Raw genomic sequence first — 20,023 nt, 5'->3', positions numbered from 1 at the left:
AGCACGCCCCCCCCCAATACACATTATTTGATTGGAGAACTGCATCACAAAACTCGTTGCAATGCGAATTTCAAAGCTCTCTTGCTGTTTGCTCAAATTAGGTAGGCCAGTATCAAAATCTGATCCAAACAAATCTCTTCTCCATCCCTAGTTGCCAGATCTTCAAGCCGTGTTTTCGGGTGGGCAGAAGAAGGGGTGAAGGACGGGGCAAGTCTAGAGAGCATTTCTTTGGGATGTCAGGAGAGAGAGAAATGTTATGTTACCACCAGGGGGACTTCCACCACAGGGTCAGAGAAGACTAACCAGCGAACACCCAGTGGACTTCATTTACTGCTGGCTCCTGAAGACATTCACGGGCAGTAAATTATTTTCATGACCCCATAAAGAACAGCTTTATGCTCGCTCAGTGCGTAGGGCTCTGCTAAATGGATGGCTCCAGGAAGCAAAGAGCAGCTGGTTACCTGAAGAACAAGCATCTCGCTAAAGGGTAGGCAACATATGACCCACAGGCTACATGCCTCGCAAGTCCATTTTTACAAATCAGCCTCGGGCAGACTGGCAGTGGCCCTGGTCTCCCCTCTCTCCTGCCCACTTTCAGCCTTCTCCTAAAAAGACATGGCTGGTCCTACTAAGTGAGCAACAGATACGACTCTTAGTTCGTGGTTCTGCCAGAGACTGGCTGGACCCTGAGCAGTGGTGGCTGGATACTGATGAGAGGGCAGCGGGAGAAGAGGGGTGTGAGACTGACTTGGCAGAAGGGATCGGTGATCTGGGTGAGCCTGTAACAGCTGGGAAATGAGAGTTGGAGGCAGGAGAAGGTGAAGGATTGGAGAGTGAGGAACAGGTGCAGGAGGAAGGAGAGATGGGTCAGGCTGGTGGAGAGTCAAGGGCTTCCACACATCCTCCTCCTGCCCCCACCTCTCCTGCTTCACTGTCTCCCAGGACCAGAAGAGGACTGAAGAGGGAGGAGCAGAAGCAGGTTACACACAGGCATAGTCTTCACCTGCTTGCGCGAAGCACAGGTGGGGAAGATGCATAAGCCAAGGTCGGGGCCTCTCTGTTGTGGCAGCTGCCTCATCTGGTGCACCCCCAGGAGTTGCTCAGAGACACAGGACTGATGGATCTGCCTGTTCCTAACTTGTATGTGTACATTTGACAATAACGAGCTAATTCCTCACTCTGGACATTCCTTGCCTGGCAGCACCGTGACAGCTTCAATGTCTCAGCTGTGATGGCCAAACTACATGTTATATTGGGAGTTCTGGGACGGGGACTCCTCATGTCATTTTCGCTTTCAGAAAGCAGCTGTGGGCATGATCTGGATCAGAATCTGTAGGATGTGGAGAAACAGAACCCTTTGCCCCCACATAGGAAGCTGCCATATACACCAAGTCAGACCACTGAGACGTCCAGCTCAGTATTATCTATACCAGGCATGGCCAAACTTGGCCCTCCAGATGTTTTGGGACTGCAACTCCCATCATCCCTAGCTAACAGGACCCGGTGCTCAGGGACGATGGGAACTGTAGTCCCAAAACATCCGGAGGGCCACATTTGGCCATGCCTGATCTATACCGACAGGCAGGGGCACGCCAGGGATTCAGGCAGGAGTCCCTCCCAACCCTACCTGGGATTGAACCTGGGACCTTCTACGTGCCAAGCAGGGGCCCTGCCACTGAGCCTCTGCCCTTATCTGAATCCTAGGACTTAATCCCCTTCTGTCTGATGTGGCTATTAGCCCAAGGGGAAAATATAGAGACCATGTGCCTGTGGCTGTGCGGTGGTTGTGGGTCAGGGCCACAGCAGGGAGGGAAAGGGTTGGGGCTTCCTCATCCTGAGCCTTGACCCCAGGGAATCCTCCACTTTTCGAAGAGCAAAATAACACTGGGAGTTAGAACTCCAGCGTAACACACGGATTGCATCTGAGAACCAGAACTATATACAGTCGCTGCTGCCTGGGGGATCTCTCCCGGATCCTGCAGAAGCTGGCCTTCACCCCGCAACTTGCCACCCACTTTCCCTTCTGCAAGGCCAACCCCTCTAAGCTTTGCTCCTTGCAGTGCAGGATCGCAGCCTGGCTGGAAGAGGACCCTTCAGCCTTTTCCCACCTGGTGTCCCCCAGATCTTTCAGGCTACAGCTCCCCTGAACCCTGACCACTGGTCATGCTGCCTGGGAATCATGGAATTTGTACTTGAGGAAGGCTGGTGTCAGGCCGAACAGGGTTGGGAGACTGCTAGAGGGAAGGACCTGCCTTTGCATCACAGCTCTTTGGCTACTTGTGATGCCTTTGAAGCTTCTGCAGAAACACAGAGATGGAAGGGGCCTTTGCTGATGGAGAACCCCAAATGTTCCTGAGGGCTCTGTGTGCATCGATTCCTTGCCCCCCCCTTCCAGCAATCAGGAACACCCCTTCTTGACTGGAGTTATTTGGATCAGAGCTTGTGGAACAGAGGGAAGGTGGGTGTGGCATTACCTGTCCCATCGTCACTGAGTTCTGAAGAGACAGACTCCATGAATGACTTCAAGGCGCTTTGGATCTGCAAGTGAAAGAACCCATTTCAAGGGCTGGTCAAAAAGAGGCCTCCTGTTGGCCCAATCCAGGCTCTTTTGGGCCGGGAGGAGCACCCCTCAGCCTTACAAGTCATTCAGAGCCGGAAGCACAGAAGTGTAGAATTGTCAAGTTGGCAGGGATCGTGAAGGCCATCTAGTCCAGCCCCTTGCAATGCAGGAATCTTTTGCCCAATGTGGGGCTCGAACTCACAACCCAGAGATTAAGAGTCTACCAGCTGAGCTATCTGAATTGTCAGAAGTTGGATCACGCACTGGCCTGGAGGTGACTTCTTGACTATGGGCTATGAGTTGGTGGTGCCAGGCCTGGGGGTAAATGGGAACTGGGGTAGGTGCAGCGTTGTGCAGTTTTGGTTCCGTCTGATTCCTTACTTACAAATGTGTGGTCTGCCTAGGGATGACCCTGCCTTGCGAAAATCCAATCTTATCCACTGAATCAGATCTTACCTGATGCATGGAAAATCCGGAGAGATTTACCTGAATCAAGCTTCAGTGGGCAAGATAGGATTTTTGCAGGGCACAGGTGCGAAACAAGAAGAAAAGCTCTCAGGCCCGGGGGAATTAATTGGGATACAATACGATCAAATTACACGCCAAGCAGAAGTGTGGGCGAGCCCTAAGTAGTGCTTTTCCTATTGCGGGTCCTTCAGAACTGGAAATTTAGCTCTTCTTTAAAAAATAGTTGCTGACCAAGCACTCAGTGAGACCATACAAAACAGTAGGCATAGAACTGAGGGACAGGAGCTGAGCAGCAGCCATCTTCAGACCAGGCCTGTTCACTGCCAGCAACATGGCGGAAGGAGAGTGGCTTTCAAACCAACCGGTCGCCCTGGCTTTCTTATTTTTGTGGGGGTGGGGGGTGGGGGCAACGTTACCAGCAGAACAGGGATCTGTCCTGTGAGATCCATCGTCCACTCTTTGAACTGCATGGACAGAGCCTCCTTCCGCATGTTTCTCACGTGAGTCTTGATCTTCTCCACCTGCTCCCGTTGCTTGCGTTTTTCTTTGACCAGCGTCTTCATCTGTTCCAGCCTGCAGGGCACAGGGGTAACGGGACTTGAACCGGGGTGCCTTACTTCCAACCACCCCAGAAATTTCTTACAGCTGAGCAGCACTTTCCTCCCGGTCCCCTGAATTAAATTAATGCTTTGTGACTGCACAACTCAGGAATGGAGTCCCTAAAGCAGTTGGATGGCACCCTGTATGCCTCCTTCCAAGAACTCCTGCAGCCAAGCTGGTGCCAAATGTCTCGCTCTCCTTTCCTCTGGACCACATCAGCAAGGCTAGGGGGGCATCTTGTTCTCTAGGCAGCCCAGGACCTCCATACACACTTGTGCCCTGGGGAGGTCACTTTGGTGCTGCTAACACAGCAAAAACAACACAGGAGGCAACAGTTGCGAGTTACTAGTCTGCAGCCACAACAGGCGCTGTGATTCTCCAGCGGTTCACCCTCAAAGGCATACTCCATTGTCTCTTGAGACAGACAGATGCCAACAGCTAATTGTGGGGGGGGGGATGCAGGATACTAGACTAATTGAGTCATTGGACTGATCACTTCCCTCTAATGGTGATCACAGCTGGTGAGTGCCAACAGAACTAGGGACGAAACAGGTCACTAAGAAAGAAGAGGGAGTTATCAGCATGCTTGGGTGGGATTCCTGAAATATGCCCCATACGCCAGCCAGCCCCAAACAAAGACTGAGAAGGGGGCATGGAATGTTGCGGGTCAGCTGGAAAACAAAAAAGGGGGGGAGGAAAATTGGGGGTCGTAGAATGGCCTGCCAGAGCCCCTTTTACAGGGATTGCAGAGGAGGTGCACTTCTTAAGGCAATGGGGATATACTGCAACATTTTGTTGCAGGATGCACTTGCATTCCCATGCTCTTAAGAGGTCGGCTCTTGGAGTGTGTATAGATAAAAACAACCCGCCCTCTGTGTCTCTGCCCAAGTCCCCGTACTGAACATGTCTCCTCAGCCTTTGCCTCCACGTCATGATGTGCTGGTGGAAGTCAGAGTGGCTGTGCTGACAAACACCTCAGAGGGTTGCAAGTCACTCTCTTCCTACCCGCCTCCCTTCATCCACTTCGACCATTCCTCATCCGCAATGGCTGACCAGGCTTTGTGAAAGGGAGGTTGCAGGCTGGAGACACTCACTTGTGCAAGGTGGTCTCGGGCACTTTGGTTTTCAGCTTGTCTGCGACGGCTTTCAATCCACGCACGTAGGGATTGGGCATGGCGGAAATCTCATAGGCTGGGTTGTGCCTCATCAGGTACTCTCCCAGGAAAGTAATGGGGTCAAAGGTAAGGGGTTCAGATTCCTTCCTTTCCAGGGCCTTCTTCTTCTCCGCAGCCTTGAGCAGCTTCTCCACGCCAGGGACCAAGGTGGGGAGGAGCTTATCAACCAGGTAGGCCCGAGTCTCCAGGGTCATACTCTCGTCGTTGAACCAGTCGCGAGACAGCTTGTCCGGAGGCTCTTTCTTCTCGGCCTTTTTTTGCACCATCTTGCTGTTGCGGAGCTTCTCCACCCTCGCCTGCTGCAGATCCAAAGCCCTCGGCTGCAGGGTCTCGTAGAAAATGGACTTCCACTGAGCATCTGTCCGCGGAGTCAGGGGCCGAACCGCCCCCCTTGGGCTGCTTGTTGCTTCTTCCAAATGTGTCTCGCTGACAGGGCTTCTCTCAGAACCCGCCTCGCTCTTCTCTGGTTCTATATCCATGTTTCACTCTGCACATCAGAAAAAGAAGGAACGTAGAGGGAGTCAGAGCATTGGGTCCATCTAGCTTAGTACTGTCTACCCTGACCAGCAACGGCTCTTCAGGTTTCAGCCAGGGGTCCTTACCAGCCCTGCCTGGAGGCACTGGGAGCCTTTTGCATGCAAAGCAGGGGCTGTAACCCTGAGCTATGGCTCTCCCCCCAGAAAAATATTGGGGCAGCCCTTTCAGAATGTCTCCAGTGTATCACAACCAAGTGGCTACAGGCCTTGCAAAACAAAACAAAAAACAAATCTTATATAGTATGGTGGCCATTTTTAACTCATACTAATATCAATGAATATGCATTACAATTTCAATCGAGTCAGATAACATTATGGAATGCTTACATTTACTGGACAGTCTCAGATTAAATATAACTACTGTTAATTGATGATATCAGGCCTATCTTTCCCCTTTATTTTGTATTTGTTATATCTTCCCTTCCCTTGTAGCTGAAAGGTTTCCCAATATTCTATTCAACAATATCTTTATCGTACCTTGTTTATATTATTGTTCTTGTTTTTTTGTTGTATATAAATACAATAAAAAGTAAACAGCAGCAGCAACAACAGCAATAACAACAAAGAGGAAACAACAACAACAAAGAGGCAACAACAACAACAACAACAACAACAAAGAGGCAACAACAACAACAAAGAGGCAAGAACCCAGTCCTCTTGGTTCTAAACTAAGGGCTGATTTAAATAGGAACATGTGTGGTATGATTCTAGTGGATGTAACTATTCCCCTCCAGCCACCCATTATGGATGGGCCTTAAAATCTATCAAGGTCACCAATTTCACACTAGTCCCACTCTTGAGAACCCATTCTGTGGTTTTTTTCCTGGATGCCCAGCAGAGGGCCATTTCGGAGACTATGAAATCGCAAGAGCTCTGCAGCCCTAAGATTTGTTTGCAGGCAGAATTGCTACCTCATACTTTGGATTTTTAAAATATAAGGCCCATTTTCTCTGTGATCCTGTTGTCAGCCTTCTGCTCTCACCTCTTGCGCGGAACACCTGGATACCTGCTTGCCAACATGGACGAATAAGGGAGAGTAGACACTGGGGCCACAAATCAAATGGTTGAGAAGAGCTGTGCCCAAGAGACAAGGGAGCTAGCGAGGGGTTGTAATGTGGCCCCTGTATGGGCTGTCATCATCACCCCTCCCCACTCATCATGTGACGTGGGGTGAGCTTTAACGTCCCTTAGTTTTATAGCCTTTGGATGAAACAGCACGGGATAGCTCAGTTGGTTAGAGTGTGGTGCTGATAACGCCAAGGCTGCAGGTTTGATCCCTGTGTGGGACAGCTGCATATTCCTGCATTGCAGGGGGCTGGACCAGATAAACCTCAGGAACCCTTCCAGCTCTACAGTACTATGACTGTGAAAACATAAGAGGAGACTTGCTGGATTGTCCTGCGTCCTGTTCTCACAGTGGCCAACCAGATCTCTTTCTCCATTCCCTTCTCTGATCTTTGCTCTCCCTCACCGCAGCATCTTCTGCTCCCTTGGGATAAGCACTTCTCTCTCAGCCCGATGTGAACCAGGTATGAGACGGATGTTAAAATCACAGAGAAGGGAACAGAAGGAGCTGCTGTCTACAGAGCCAGACCTCCAGCCCATCAAATTCAGTATTATCTACTGAGCTGCAGCTGTTTTGTAAGCCACCATTCCAATAGTGGTGCCCCTGGTCAACAGCGACAGGCAGCGGCTCAACAGGGCCACAGGCAGGAGTCTTTCCAGCCCTACCTGGTGATGCCATTGGAGCTTGAAGCTAGAGCCTTCTGAACACAAAGCAGATGTCCTGCCACAGAGCCCTTCCCCCAAGAGTCCAGCCCTTATGACTCTGAATAATGGGCTGGGGTAAATAACATAGGGTAAATAACGTTGCCTTTCAGCAAGCCAGACTGCTGGTCTAGCTAGCAAGCATTGTCTACACTGACCGACAGCAGCCCTCCAAGGTATCTTTCCTAGTCCTAGGTGAATATGCGAGGCGTAAACCCTACCGCTGGCAGCGTCAGTGACAAAAGGTGGTCCGTGGTACTCTAGTGTCCTGGCGTTTTTTCTTTCACTAAGCTCTCCAAAGCCTGACCCTTCCAAAGGGCAGCGCAGAAATCGCACGTCTTCCCTTACCTTTTCAGAGCCAGCGTCAAGAAAGGGAGAGGCACCCTCCCGAGCTATGCTGGAATTGCCTGGGAATTCAAGGAAGAGAGCCGTCTAATTTTAACCACCGAGAAACTTACCAGGGAATCCAGAGGACTCTCACAGAATCTTACTCTTCTGTGTGTGTTTGACTGTTGCCGAGCAACAGTCCCCAAGGGGGTTGCTGGGCTTCCAACTACAGAGTGAGGTGGGTCATCTCCCTTTTCTGGCAGCTGGAGGAGGGTGAGCGCCTTCGTGTTGAGCCTTGCTGCAATGACATCACTGTGTTGTTAGGAATAAAATGAGAGAGAGAGAGATGAGAGATCAGAGTTAACAGCCAAGCCTTACGCTGGGAGGAGGCAGTGACAGCCGCATGACCCTTCCTGGGGGAAGAGGAGATCACACGTTTCAGCAAGTGCCTCAAACAGCCTGGAGGGCAGCAAGGGAGCTGCGGTGATGGTGGTAGTGGCGGTAGATGGCTTGTCCCCCCCCCCCCAGACTGTAAGCAGAGAATGGGTCTGTTGCAGGTCAAATTTTGGGAAAGGCTTTAGGCGGACTCCTAACGATAAAGAGAGTAGGGCATGTTCCTGGGGCCAGCTGGTCACAACGCCCTCGTGGGCTCTTTGATATAAAAGGTAGCCTTTAGAATCGTGTTGATGGGACTGAGATAAAACTCCTTGGCACAGCAAACAAGTAAGAGGTGTGCATTAAAAGCTAGCCGGGCAGCGTGAATTCGGTGGGCCTTACTCCTGAGTATGCACACTTAAGGCTTGTGCTGTAATTAACTGACAGGGCAGGCATGGTCTGATTTCAGTCATCCTTTTCTGAGGACACAATTATTATCTACACATTTAAGATGGTCCCAAACCTGAACCATCATGGCTTCTTACATAAAGCTGAGCCACTGTGCTGTCCAGCTTACTGTTGTCCACAATGACCTGCGGCAGCTCTCCAGGGTTTCCGGGATGGGACCTCCTTGGTCCTGCCTGGAGATGCTGTCAGGGATTGAACCTGGGATCTTCTGCGTGCAAATAAGATGTTCTGCAATTGGCCATGTCTCCAGGGGAGGCTTTGCTCTTCTGTTCTTCCACCCCCAAATGTATCTTTGGCAAGGGTGAACACAAGAGACCACCTCTGTCATCAGCATGGAGGCTGTGGAACTCCCTGCCCCAGGAAATAACATTGGCTGAAACCATTCTGCTTTCTCACCCCACCCCCAAACATTTGTTGACTGCGCAGACGGCAGAGCCCAGACAATTAAGACATGAGCGTATTTTAAACATTAATTAGAACATGTGAATACATTAAAAATTAATCTACTGTATGTGATTTCCTGTCTGAAAACCAGCAGAAGGTGCATGACAGCATGAGTGGACTAGTAGTTCCACTGGACTCAGGCTAGGTAAAGGTAAAGGGGGGGGGCCCTGACCATTAGGTCCATTTGTTGCCGACTCTGGGGTTGCGCACTCATCTCGCTTTACTGGCCGAGGGAGCTGGCGTACAGCTCATGTGGCCAGCATGACTAAGCCACTTCTGGCAAACCAGAGCAGCGCCCGGAAATGCCGTTTACCTTCCCGCTGGAGCGGGAATCCTGTTGCAGGGATTCGAACCGCTGATCAGCAAGTCCTAGGCTCTGTGGTTTAACCCACAGCGCCACCCGCGTCCTATTAAAACTTGGTTATGGAATATTTTGCTTGTAATGATCTCTTGCTTGGGGTCTTTTCTCCACCCCTTGCTTTGAGCATCTAAGTCTGTGCTGGACAGATGGAACTTAAGCAGTAGGCAATCAGCAAACAAAATGACTCTACTTCAGGACTAGCAATTGTCCTCTGTGTGTGTGTTTGTCTTTTGCCCTCAAGGCGATGCTTCTCATCTGAGCCTGAATGCAAGGCATTTTTGCTTTGGTCACATCCACATCATATATTTAAGCACACTGAGCACACATGAATTCCCCCAAAGAAACCTGAGAACTGTAGTTTGTTAAGGGTGCTGGGAATTATAGCTCTGTTGGGGGGGGGATAAACCACAGTTCCCAGTATATATATTTTTGGGGGTAGTAATGAACTTTAAATGTGCATGAGCAGTGAAAACAGGGTGCTAGCATTTTCCTGATTGGGCCACTGATGATGTTTTAAGCAGAGAGGCCTCAGCACCCTAATCTTGGGGGCTACCTCCTTCATCTGCTATTTTTCAAAGGATGCTCTGGGAGGACTAGAATGTGGTTTCAGACAGCGGGAATATTCCCAACACTACCTGGAGAGGCCAGGGTTGAACCTGGCGCCATCGGCATGCAAAGCAAGATGCTCTCTGTCGCTAAACTACGGTCCTTCCCTTAAGAATAAAGAAATATTCCAGTCTTCATGGCTTTGAATGAATGCCTGATTTAAATAGGTACACAGGAAGCTGACTGAGCCAGACCATTGGCCTGTCTGGCTCAGCGTTGTCTACACTGACTGGCAGTTCTTAACATTTGTGCATACCCTGCTCTCTGCTTTCTGTTGGCTTTTCCCCTATGTGTTCCCTTTCCAGAAAAATGCGCACATTTGCTGATTCTCATGCTGCTTTTGGCTGTTCTTCTTGGACATTTTAATGGCTTTCCATATTTTTGTGTGTTTAAAATACAGAATGTTCTCAAATATCATTGGAATCCCTGGACGCAAGGCCAAGAAATGTACTGTATATACTGTAACCGGCCAGGCTTGAATGGTGAGTATTTTGTTTGCAGTCCAGCAGCAGGAGGAAGACCCTTTCGCAGGCAACTTTTCGCAGGGAAAGTAACTTGGTGTCACAGATTTAATCAGAGCATGGAGTCAAGCATTCTGTTTATATTATTCAACTGAATGCGCTAGATATGTAACGTGATTGTGAGTTCAAGCCTGAGATCAGCGGCCAAATAGAAAATGCCTTTCAAAGTTTGCTGGGTTTCGATGCCAGTACATTGATACTTTTTTTACTGCTCTTGTGCATTAATGTGCAGAAATGAAGCAGGGGAAAGGAATCATAGCTCAGCAGTAGAACACCTGCTTGGCATGCAAAAGGTCCCAATCTTTAGATAGGGCTGGGAAAGACCTGAAGCCCTGGGAAGCTGCTGCCAGTCAGTGTAGACAATTCTGTGCTAAATGGACTCAGTTTCAGGCAGCTTCCTATCTTGACCACGTATTTACCGTATTTTTTGCTCTATAAGACTCACTTTTTCCCTCCTAAAAGGTAAGGGGAAATGTGTGTGCGTCTTATGGAGCGAATGCAGGCTGCGCAGCTACCCAGAAGCCAGAACAGCAAGAGGGATTGCTGCTTTCACTGCGCAGCGATCCCTCTTGCTGTTCTGGCTTCTGGGATTCAGAATATTTTTTTTCTTGTTTCCTCCTCCAAAAACTAGGTGCATCTTATGGTCTGGTGCGTCTTATAGAGCGAAAAATACGGTAGTTAGAATCATGAGGACTATAGTCTTGTACTTGCTTAGGGTACCAGTAAAGCAGGGGCGCCAAAAAATGAGAACATTTTTGGAACAAATTTGATATACTGTAGATCTTTTTAAAAAAGCATTGGGGGAAAATTGAGGGAAATCAGAACTTTGTTAGATTTCTTAACATCTCATGACACACTCTTCCCCATTTTTCTGGTTTCTTTTCATTACTTACCCACATCTCAATGAGAGGGGCATCCAATTAACACAGATCATGCAAGAAAATAAATTCTGCAATGTGTTGTGCATGACATACGACTATATTCAGCATATGTGTAAGGTTTGTGACATTTTGAAAACTGAACTTTTATTTTACAGCTTAGGTTGGCTTTTTTTTCAAATTACATATGACGGTACCATAACCTTTGCAGTGCTTAGGGCCTCTAAATGTCTTAATCTGGCCCTGAGAACATCTTTGGCCAACGAAAGGTCTCTGTGCTTCACCTCCCATCCTCACCCTTGGAGCATTGGTCAATGGCTGGCTGCTGGGACTTGTTTGCACCTAGAGCTGCAGGTCCCAAAGAGGTTAGTACTGCCCCCCCCCAGGCGGATTACCTAGGGGGGCACTAAGAGGCAAGGGGGTGGCAGGGGGTCACAGAAGGAAGCCCTTCAAATGCTTTGATTGTTTATTTACTTACAATTGCCAGGCCAAAGCCTAGAGCAAAACACCTTCCTCACTTCTTATTTAAAGTTTTACTGCTCTTATTGCTTTCAAAGCTATTTCCTTTGGACACATTTTTACAGTTCTGAGTTTTCCCAAGCTAGCCAATTACTGGTAACAGCTACTGGTTTTCTCATAAATCAGTTCTTGTAGGTATGTAGGTGAAGTATTGTGCATGTTATATATAAATATATTATGTTATAAATTTCCTTCACTCTTATTTTCCTTAGTATGCGCAAGAATAATTCTCCATGCAATATTCTTTGCCGTATATTCTTTTCTTTTAGCTACAAGATGAGATCGGAGCATCTCTTTATTTTTGTACTACCCCGTGTCACACACTCGCGCCTATATGTTACTATTTCCGAGGACCTATGGCTATAAATCGGACTTTGGAACAAACCCACAATTAACTGTTACTTTGAATTCCATTGCGCCGTTATTACTGTACCTTCCTTAGTGGGTCATGCAAACCGTACCCTAAATAATGCTTTTTTTAAAAGACAGGGTAGCGGGGCACAATGCATTTTTATAGGGTGGCGGAACACTGGGATTGAGTTTATGGAGCCGGGGGGGGGGGCGGGTGAGCCATTTCCCCAAAGCCGCACTGACCTAGACGCTCTCTCAGCACCGGGAGCACGAGGGTTAAGCTCTGCAGAGGGAGGCGGAGCGGCGGCGTGTGGGCGGAGCGCCGGAGGAGGTGGAGCGTCCCCCGCTTGACAGGTAGCGCATGCGCGCTGGCGCTTCATTGTGCCCGGCCGGCCCAGCCCCGCCGCGCCTCAGTCGGCGAGAGACCGTTGGCGGGCGAGGAGCTGCCGCCGCCGCCGCCGCCGCTGTGGTCTCCGCCGACGCCGACGCGCCCTCCTTCCCTCCCCCCTCCCTCCCCTCGCGGTCGCCTCAGCCGCCCGCCCTCCCCCCTTCTCCCCTTCCGACCCTCTCCGCCGCCCGGCCATGGAGTGACAGGGAAAGGAGGGAAAAGGCTCCCGGCAGGCCGGCCGGGGAGGCCCCGCCGCCGCGCCCCGATGGCTCTGGTGACGGTCCAGCGCTCGCCTACCCCGAGCGCCACCTCCAGCCCCTGCGCCTCGGTGAGTCTCTCTCGGCGCCTCGCGCTCCCTCAGCCGCCAGGGGGGAAGGCGCCGCCGCCGCCGCCGCCGCCGCATCGGGTCCGGCGCGAGGCCGGGCGCGCATGCGCGGCATCCTCGCGCGCCGCTCTTTGCCTCCCTTCTCGGCCAAGCGCCCCGATTCCGCGCTGCTCTTTCTCGCTGGGGTATTTTGTCCCCCTCCCGACGCCGTCCCCCTCCCTCCCTCTGCCCCCCTCTAGGCCCGCGTTGACAGCTGCAGCCCATTCATTCTGTCTTTCCCCCCCTCATTCATTCATTCATTCCTTCTGCCATCCACCCCCCAACCACACGCCTCTCCTTTAATTTCTCCTCCTGACTAAATGAGGGCGCGGAGCTGCTAAAGCTTTCTTTTTTTGAAAGGGGTGTGCGTCTCTTTATTTGCAATTTATATCAGGAGGACCACAGGAATAAGAGGGCAAGGAGATCCCGGCGGGATCAGGCCAAAGGGGGCCTATCTAGCGCCGCATCCTCTTCCCCCAGGTGCCTGTGGGATACCTGCAAGCAGGATTCCAGCACCAGAGCCCTCTCCCCTCCTGCGGTTTCCAGCAACTGGTATTCAGAAGCTTTGCTGTCTCTGTGGAGGCAGAGCATTGCCATCATGGCTAGCAGCAGTTGATAGTCTTGCCCTCCCTATAAGAACATCAGAAGAGCCTGGTGAATCAGGCCAATGGCCCATCTAATCTAGCATCCTGTTCTTACAGTGGCCAACCAGATGCCCCAAAGAGAAACCCTCAAGCAAGACCTGAGCACAAGAGGACTCTCCCCTCCTGTGGTGTCCAGCAGCTGGCATTCAGAAGCACGGCTGCTTCGAAAATGAGACTGCCTTATACTGAACCAGGCAAAATATCCCTTCAAAATAAAGCACAAGCCCAGTCCGCGTGGTTCTTAATTAAGGGGCTGATTTGAAACAGGGACATAGGAAGAGCTTACACCAAGTCAGACCACTGGTCCATCTAGCTCAGTGTTGTTTGCACTGACTGGTAGTGGCTCTCGCAGCCCTACCTGGAGAAGCCATTGGAGACTGAACCTGGGACCTGCTGCATGCAAAGCAGATGCTGTGCCATCTGGGCTTACAGTCATTTCCCTAAAAGCAAAGTAAGATTCTAGTCCTCATTGGCTCTGAATAGTCTTATTTATTAATTAAATTTGTATACCGCCCTTCATCCAAAGATCACAGGGCGGTTTCACCACATAAAAATACAAAATGCGATCACATAATACATAATAAAAGAAAAAGAAACCAATAACCTCCTGCCCCAACACATTAAAAAAGTTCACGGAATGTTAATCACCCAGAGGCCTGGTTATAGAGAAAGGCTTTCCCTAACCCTGAAATAAGAACATAGGATGCTGCCATACAGTAAATCAGACAATTGGTCCATGTAGCTCAGTACTCGGTAATGTGACAGGCAGCTACTCTCTAGGGTTTCAGACTGAGAACATTCCCAGCCCTACCTGGAGATGTTGAGGGCTGAACCTAGGCCCTTCTATGTGCAAAGCAGGGACTCTGTACTACTGAGCTATGACTTCCCCATCCAACGAATCATTTCCAGTTTTAAGTTCTTGTTTTGCAAGGATGTGCACCTTAGAATGCTGTTGTTTTTTAAAGAACGGAATTTTTTTGAGTACCTGTGTGTACATTTGGGGCTGCCTTTATAAGGGCACAGACCTTTCAAGAAAACTTACACTAAAAATGCAGCAAATTAATGTAGTTAGTAGTAATTCTGCCACCATCTGCCCTGTGGAAAGGATCCTGATTACTTTGTTATATGTTGGTGTTGTTTGTTGTGGTTTTTAAAAACGTGCCTCATTGTTTCTCCTAATCTCTCTTGGAATGATTTCCCTCCCAGAAGGTGGGATATAAGAAACTAATAAATATGCAGACAGAAACTATAGCAAACAAACCACTTGTAGAAGCCAGCTAGAAGGGCCACTGGAGCACAGTGGTCGAGGGCCTACTTAGGATGCCAGTGGTCTTGGGTTCAAGGTCTCAGTGGCATCTCCGACTTAGGAATGGGACCTGACTGAAATTCTGGAGAACTGTTTCCAGCCAACATGGGCTGAGCTTCATGGGCCAGTGACCTGACTTGGGATAAAGCAGTTTCCTATGTCCCTAAGAATAGAACAACGGCATCCGGTCCTAAAATACTAAAATACAGGACATTCCAGTTGCCAAAATCAGCAGCAGGAGAATCGAAGCATCTCTGGAAATAATGGAGAAAAACAAATGGGTCTTTAGGACTTTCCCAGCCACCTGAAGGGACAGGACCTGAGTTGGAGAGAGGTTGGTAATTCATTCTAGGCACACAGAACCACAGCAGAAAGGCCTTCTCCCTTGTACTTGCCAACCTGATTACTGTACTCTCAATAGCGCGTATATGAGGAAGTAGCCAGTTCCAATCTGCTGCTGTACTCACGTTATCATCCTTCTCCCACCCCCTTGTATGGATGCCAGTTTCTTTTTAAAAAAGGCAATCCATGATCACCACACTTGATTTATTACTAAAAATGTAATTTATCCTGTGCATTATTTTCTGGGATTAAGACCTTAGAATTTGGGCTTGTTGTAGGTATGGATGGGGCTGCACTGCCATTCCACTTTTCTGTTTTAAAATACTTAAAATATATTTAAAAATAAGAAAAATAAAACAAAAGAGTACTAACTTACAAAAAAAATACAATTAGGTATAATATGATGGGGAGACTAAAGCTTCATATGCACGCTAATGTAATTTGATTTATTTCCCTTTTTCTATTAACTTGTGTTATATATTTGTGTCTCCTTGTTTTGCAACAAATCATTTTTTGAAAAACAAACAAGCAAGATTTTCCTCCATTTTAGTTTTGTCAACTTGTCTGCCTGAAACTGTTATGAAGAAGGCTATAAATGCATCTGAAGTGATTGGTCTTTGTCGCCATAGATATCTATCTTTCGTAATATATATTTTTTGCAAGGGGTGGGTAGTTCACTAACAGCACCATCCTTTGCATGTTTACCTAGATGTCTTCTTTCTGTCACTCTTACTTGCCATTTAAGCGTATGTAAGGATGAATAAATGTGCATGTTTCGATTTATCAGTTTCTCATTTTTTCAGTTTTAAGCTGAGTTTTCCGTCTTTCCACAATGGTTTACATTAAGTCCTCATGAAAATTAATTGGCACGTTAGTGTGCATTTCACTTAATATTCACATTTTTGTATGCCATTTTACCCAATATACATAATATTGCAAATATTTTTCCCTGACACGTTTGTATATTATGTGCATTATTTTTAGTGCATTTTTGGCATGCTTTGTACTGATAAACACATTTTGATATATAGGTTTGCATTATACCATTCATCAGACCAAATTTCCCCCCATCCCTATCCTTGGCTGTCCTTGTGGTGCTCTCTTCAACAGCATCTCCCCGTGTGTTTTCCCATTCCCCCTCCTTGTATTTCTGCATTGCTCAATCACCATTTAAAGTCATCATAGTAATATATTGCACCATTGGTGTTGCTTCTTGGCAAAAAGATTTTTCATATCCATATCCGTTCCCACACACAAAAAAACGATTGCAGAGAACTCTGGGAGGCTTTTGCTTTCTGCAGAATGTGTGTTTCTGTATTCCTGATGGCCTTGCAGTCTGCCTCTCTTTGATTTTGAACAGTGTTATGATCGAAGCCAGCAGCTGGCAGCCCCTGGGCCAAATCCACCCCACAGAATGGTACCACCTGCTGCCCTTGCATGAGGAAACTAGGGATTTTGGCAGGGATGGGCATTCAGCATGTCCAGACACCTTGCTACCCTGCTCCTACCCAAATCACAATTGCTGACCAAGGGATATACCACACCTGGTTCCACACAGAAAGGAGGAAGAGGTTTATCTTTACACTATTATTCTGAGGGATGCTCAGGTTTCTGCTTACGGTTATATTTTTTTGTTTGAGCTGTGCAGGGTCACTTTGAGGAGCATTCAGAAGCTGGCCTTATTAGAGAGCTTTCCCCAAGCCCTTTCCATTTTTTAAACTCCTGTCCGAGCTTTTATTGCCCGGAGGTTTTCCAAGTGCCTTGCCGATAAAATGAAGCAATGAAACAAGGCAATAAAGATCACAATAAATATATGCGGAATTGCTAGTCCAAAGAAGCTTCCTTGGCCAAACAGTGAAGGCCAGCTCTTAATCAGCCTCCTGAACTGCAGGCACAGAGTGGGGGCTGGTTGGCTTGCTGGGGAAGTGAGTTATGCTTCCACACAACCTGTTTATTGAGCACTTACCCCTGATTTGCTTGCAGGGAGATTAGACAATGTTGGCTATTTAATGAACGTTCGTTGTTTGAAGGGAGGTTGGATGGTGTGGCATCAGACCCAGTTCCACCCCTTCCAGTGAATTTCCATATCACTTTCCTTATCATAAAAAGTCTGATGTTTTCATCAAGATTGTGCAGGCTAAATGTGATTGAATCACACCCAAAAACGGTGGCAGCCTAGAAGTGCCCACTGTCACATAGTGTGTGTATATGAGGACCAAGGCAGGTTTTTTGGAAGTAAAGATTGTAGCCAAAGACTTTGAGAGAGGTTTGCCTCTGAATACTGGCTGCTGGGAAACCCAAGTGAGGAATTTGCTGCTTGCCTTCATGCCCTCTTTTCGGGACTCCCATTGAGGCACCTGACTGACCACTGTGCGAACAGGACTAGATGGGCCCCGTTTGGCTGGAATCAGCTTCAGGGCTCTTATGAGGATCTTACAGGTGAATTGCTCAGGGCCAGTGGGTGAGTTTTGCAGTTGAACTGGCACTTTCTTGGCTTACATCTTGGTCTCTTCACTGCTATGCTATGCCAACTCTAAAACTCAAGGCATGCTGTAAAGCCCTGACACCACTCAGATATTGCCTTAAATGCCTGCTTAATTTTCTTTTTGGAGCCTTCCCTGAGAGCTGATGGCGTTAGTAACAGGCCCTTTCAATCTCACGTCACGTGCTTTGTCATAAATATCAATGGGCTCTATGTATCTCCTTGTACATATTGTCCGATGTGAACACTGCACATTGAGATAGCCAGCCCAGCCTCAGAATGCAGAATTTAGCTGCTGAGTTGCTCTGCTAAATTTGGGGAGAACCTGGCAGGTGCCTCTATGGTCAAATTAATAATATACATATAAGGCTCTATGATGAACAACAGGCCCAGGACAGAACCCTGCGGCACCCCACTTGTCACTTTTCCCCAGGATGGTGAGAAACCATTAATGAGTACCCTTGGGGCTTGGTCAGTCAACCAGCTGCAAATCTACCTAACTGTTACCTCATTCAACCTACATTTTACAATCTTCTCTGCAATAATATCATGTGGTGACTTTGTCAAAAGCCTTACTGAAATCAAGATACACTGTGTCCACAGCATTCCCCTGATCTACCAACCTTGCAACTCGAGATCAAAAAAAGAAATGAGGTTCATCTTGCTGTGACTTGGCTTTTGAGAAACCGATGCTGAATTTTAGTAATCACAGCGTCCTGTTCTAAGTGCTCACAGTCCGACTGTTTAATGATCTCTTATAGAACCTTTCCTGGTATCAATGTCACGCTGCCCAGTCAGTAGTTACCTGGGTCTTCTTTACCCCTCTTTCTGAAGATGGGGACAACATTTGCCCACTTTTGTTCCACAGGGACCTCACATACTCTCCAAGAATTATCAAGGGTTATAGACAGAGGCTCTGAGATCTGCCAGCAACTTGGTACCCTCTGGTGTAGCTCATCATCCCCTGAAGATTTGAATTCATTTAAAGTAGCTAGGTGTTTCCTTAATACATATTTTCCTTTCTTGGGCATCACCTCCCTCCTTCCATCATTTATTCTGTTATTCCCCAGGTTGGGCACTGCTTTCCTTTTGTGTGAAGACAGAGGCAAAGTATCTCTGCCACCCAATGGCATTATTATTTTTAACCTCTCTTACAAGCCTGAGCTCATTCTGACCACCTCCATGCAACTGTTGGCTATGTGTGCATACTCCTCCTTTGTGATTCTACAATTTCTACATTCCATGTCTCCTAACAACCCTCAGCACACGCGACAAACTACACTTCCCAGAATTCTTTGGGGGAAGCCATGACTGTTTAAAGTGGTATCACAGTATGGTTTAAATGTGGCCTATATCAGTCAGGGTGGGCAAAAATGTTGGGGGGGGCGGCGTCTCTTGGGAATCGCCAAAGCCCTCAGACCCAGCTGTAGAGGAGCTCTGCAGCCATCTGCTGCTTGGGGAGGCTGATACTTCTCTTTCCCTGGAAAGTGATGCAGGTGTAGTTCTTTGAGCAGAGCGTGGATTTGGGATTATGATTATGATTACTATTATTTTTGAAAAGCTCATTTAGTTCCTGCCCTGCTGTGTCTTGTGATCCACCGTTCCAAATGAATCCCATCTGCCATTAGCTGTTGTCACCCCCACCCCCAAACTCCCTCTTCTGGCAGCAAAATCAGAAGACTTAACAGAATCCACGATTGGCTGACTACATTCAGCCTGGTGGGGCACAGCTTAGATGCACAGGTCTGCACTTCACAAAGGGCAGCAGAAATAATTATATAGCCTTGTTCTCTTGTGTGTGGCACAGTACGCGTGAAAAGCTAAGTTCCTAGTCCTCGTGATGATTGACAGGCAGTGAGCACTTTCCATGGACAGCGCTCATGTGTTCCAAAAACCTACAGGGAGATGTTATAAACGTAGCTAGATATTCCTGAAGTCTGTTAAAGAATCTCCATTGGCGCATCTTAGAAACAAGTTGCCTTGCACGTTTCATTTAGTTTCATTTCATTTTAAGGATGTGAAAGGTGAGGTTGCGCGCCCAGTATGGATTTTGGTGCTTCCATTGGGCAACTGCAAAAACAGACTTGACTGCTACCTAGGGCTACCTAGAAGTGTGCACCTGATGCTGGACTACAACTCCTTTCAGCCCACCCTGCACAGCTGTTGGTGATGGGAGTTGTAGTCCAAAACATCTGGAGGGTGCAAGGTTGCAGGTGAGAAAAGAACCCGCTTGGAACTATTATCATTAATTATTTCACCCTGCTCTTCTGCCAATGAATCCAGAATGACATAGATGATTCTCCCCCCCCCCCAACTTTGGTTTTATCCTCACACCAACGCTGTGAGGTAGGTTTGGCTGAGAGAGAGCAATGAGCTAGTCCAAGGTCACTTGGGAAGCTTCATGGCTGAGGGGGGATTTGGAATTGGACTTGCCCATTCCTAGTCATCTCCCCCCTGCCCCAATGTTTTTGAATCTTGACTGGGTATTACAGAGCAGCAGCATCTCATCTGGAGGGCAAAATCACGGCCTTGGGGTTTGTA

At 48.2% G+C, this 20,023-nt stretch overlaps 2 protein-coding genes across 5 annotated transcripts in view; one reads left to right on the top strand and one right to left on the bottom strand.

The window, feature by feature from the left end:
- The window catches only part of EFCAB5 (EF-hand calcium binding domain 5), a 45,999-nt gene extending 33,236 nt beyond the window's left edge, over positions 1–12,763 (bottom strand). The window contains exons 1-5 of one of the 3 annotated variants that reach the window (XM_082201679.1): positions 12,642–12,730; positions 7,565–7,745; positions 4,723–5,290; positions 3,445–3,601; positions 2,475–2,538 (exon numbers count right to left, since the gene is read on the bottom strand). In XM_082201679.1, coding sequence (XP_082057805.1) covers positions 2,475–2,538; positions 3,445–3,601; positions 4,723–5,282 — 781 coding nt within the window. In that variant the 5' untranslated portion in view covers positions 5,283–5,290; positions 7,565–7,745; positions 12,642–12,730. Of the gene's footprint in view, positions 1–2,474; positions 2,539–3,444; positions 3,602–4,722; positions 5,291–7,454; positions 7,474–7,564; positions 7,746–12,641 lie in introns of those variants that run through there. The other 2 variants (XM_082201680.1, XM_082201681.1) reach the window with 2 other exon arrangements.
- Positions 10,088–20,023, top strand: part of SSH2 (slingshot protein phosphatase 2) — a 113,328-nt gene continuing 103,392 nt past the window's right edge. The window contains exon 1 of one of the 2 annotated variants that reach the window (XM_082201662.1): positions 10,088–10,169. In XM_082201662.1, coding sequence (XP_082057788.1) covers positions 10,167–10,169 — 3 coding nt within the window. In that variant the 5' untranslated portion in view covers positions 10,088–10,166. Of the gene's footprint in view, positions 10,170–12,529; positions 12,673–20,023 lie in introns of those variants that run through there. The other variant, XM_082201661.1, reaches the window with a different exon arrangement.

The sequence above is a fragment of the Podarcis vaucheri genome (assembly GCF_965113315.1).
Source record: "Podarcis vaucheri genome assembly, chromosome: 15".
NCBI lineage: Eukaryota > Metazoa > Chordata > Lepidosauria > Squamata > Lacertidae > Podarcis > Podarcis vaucheri.
Note: the sequence above shows the minus strand (reverse complement) of the source record. Positions and strands in the feature narration are given on the sequence as shown.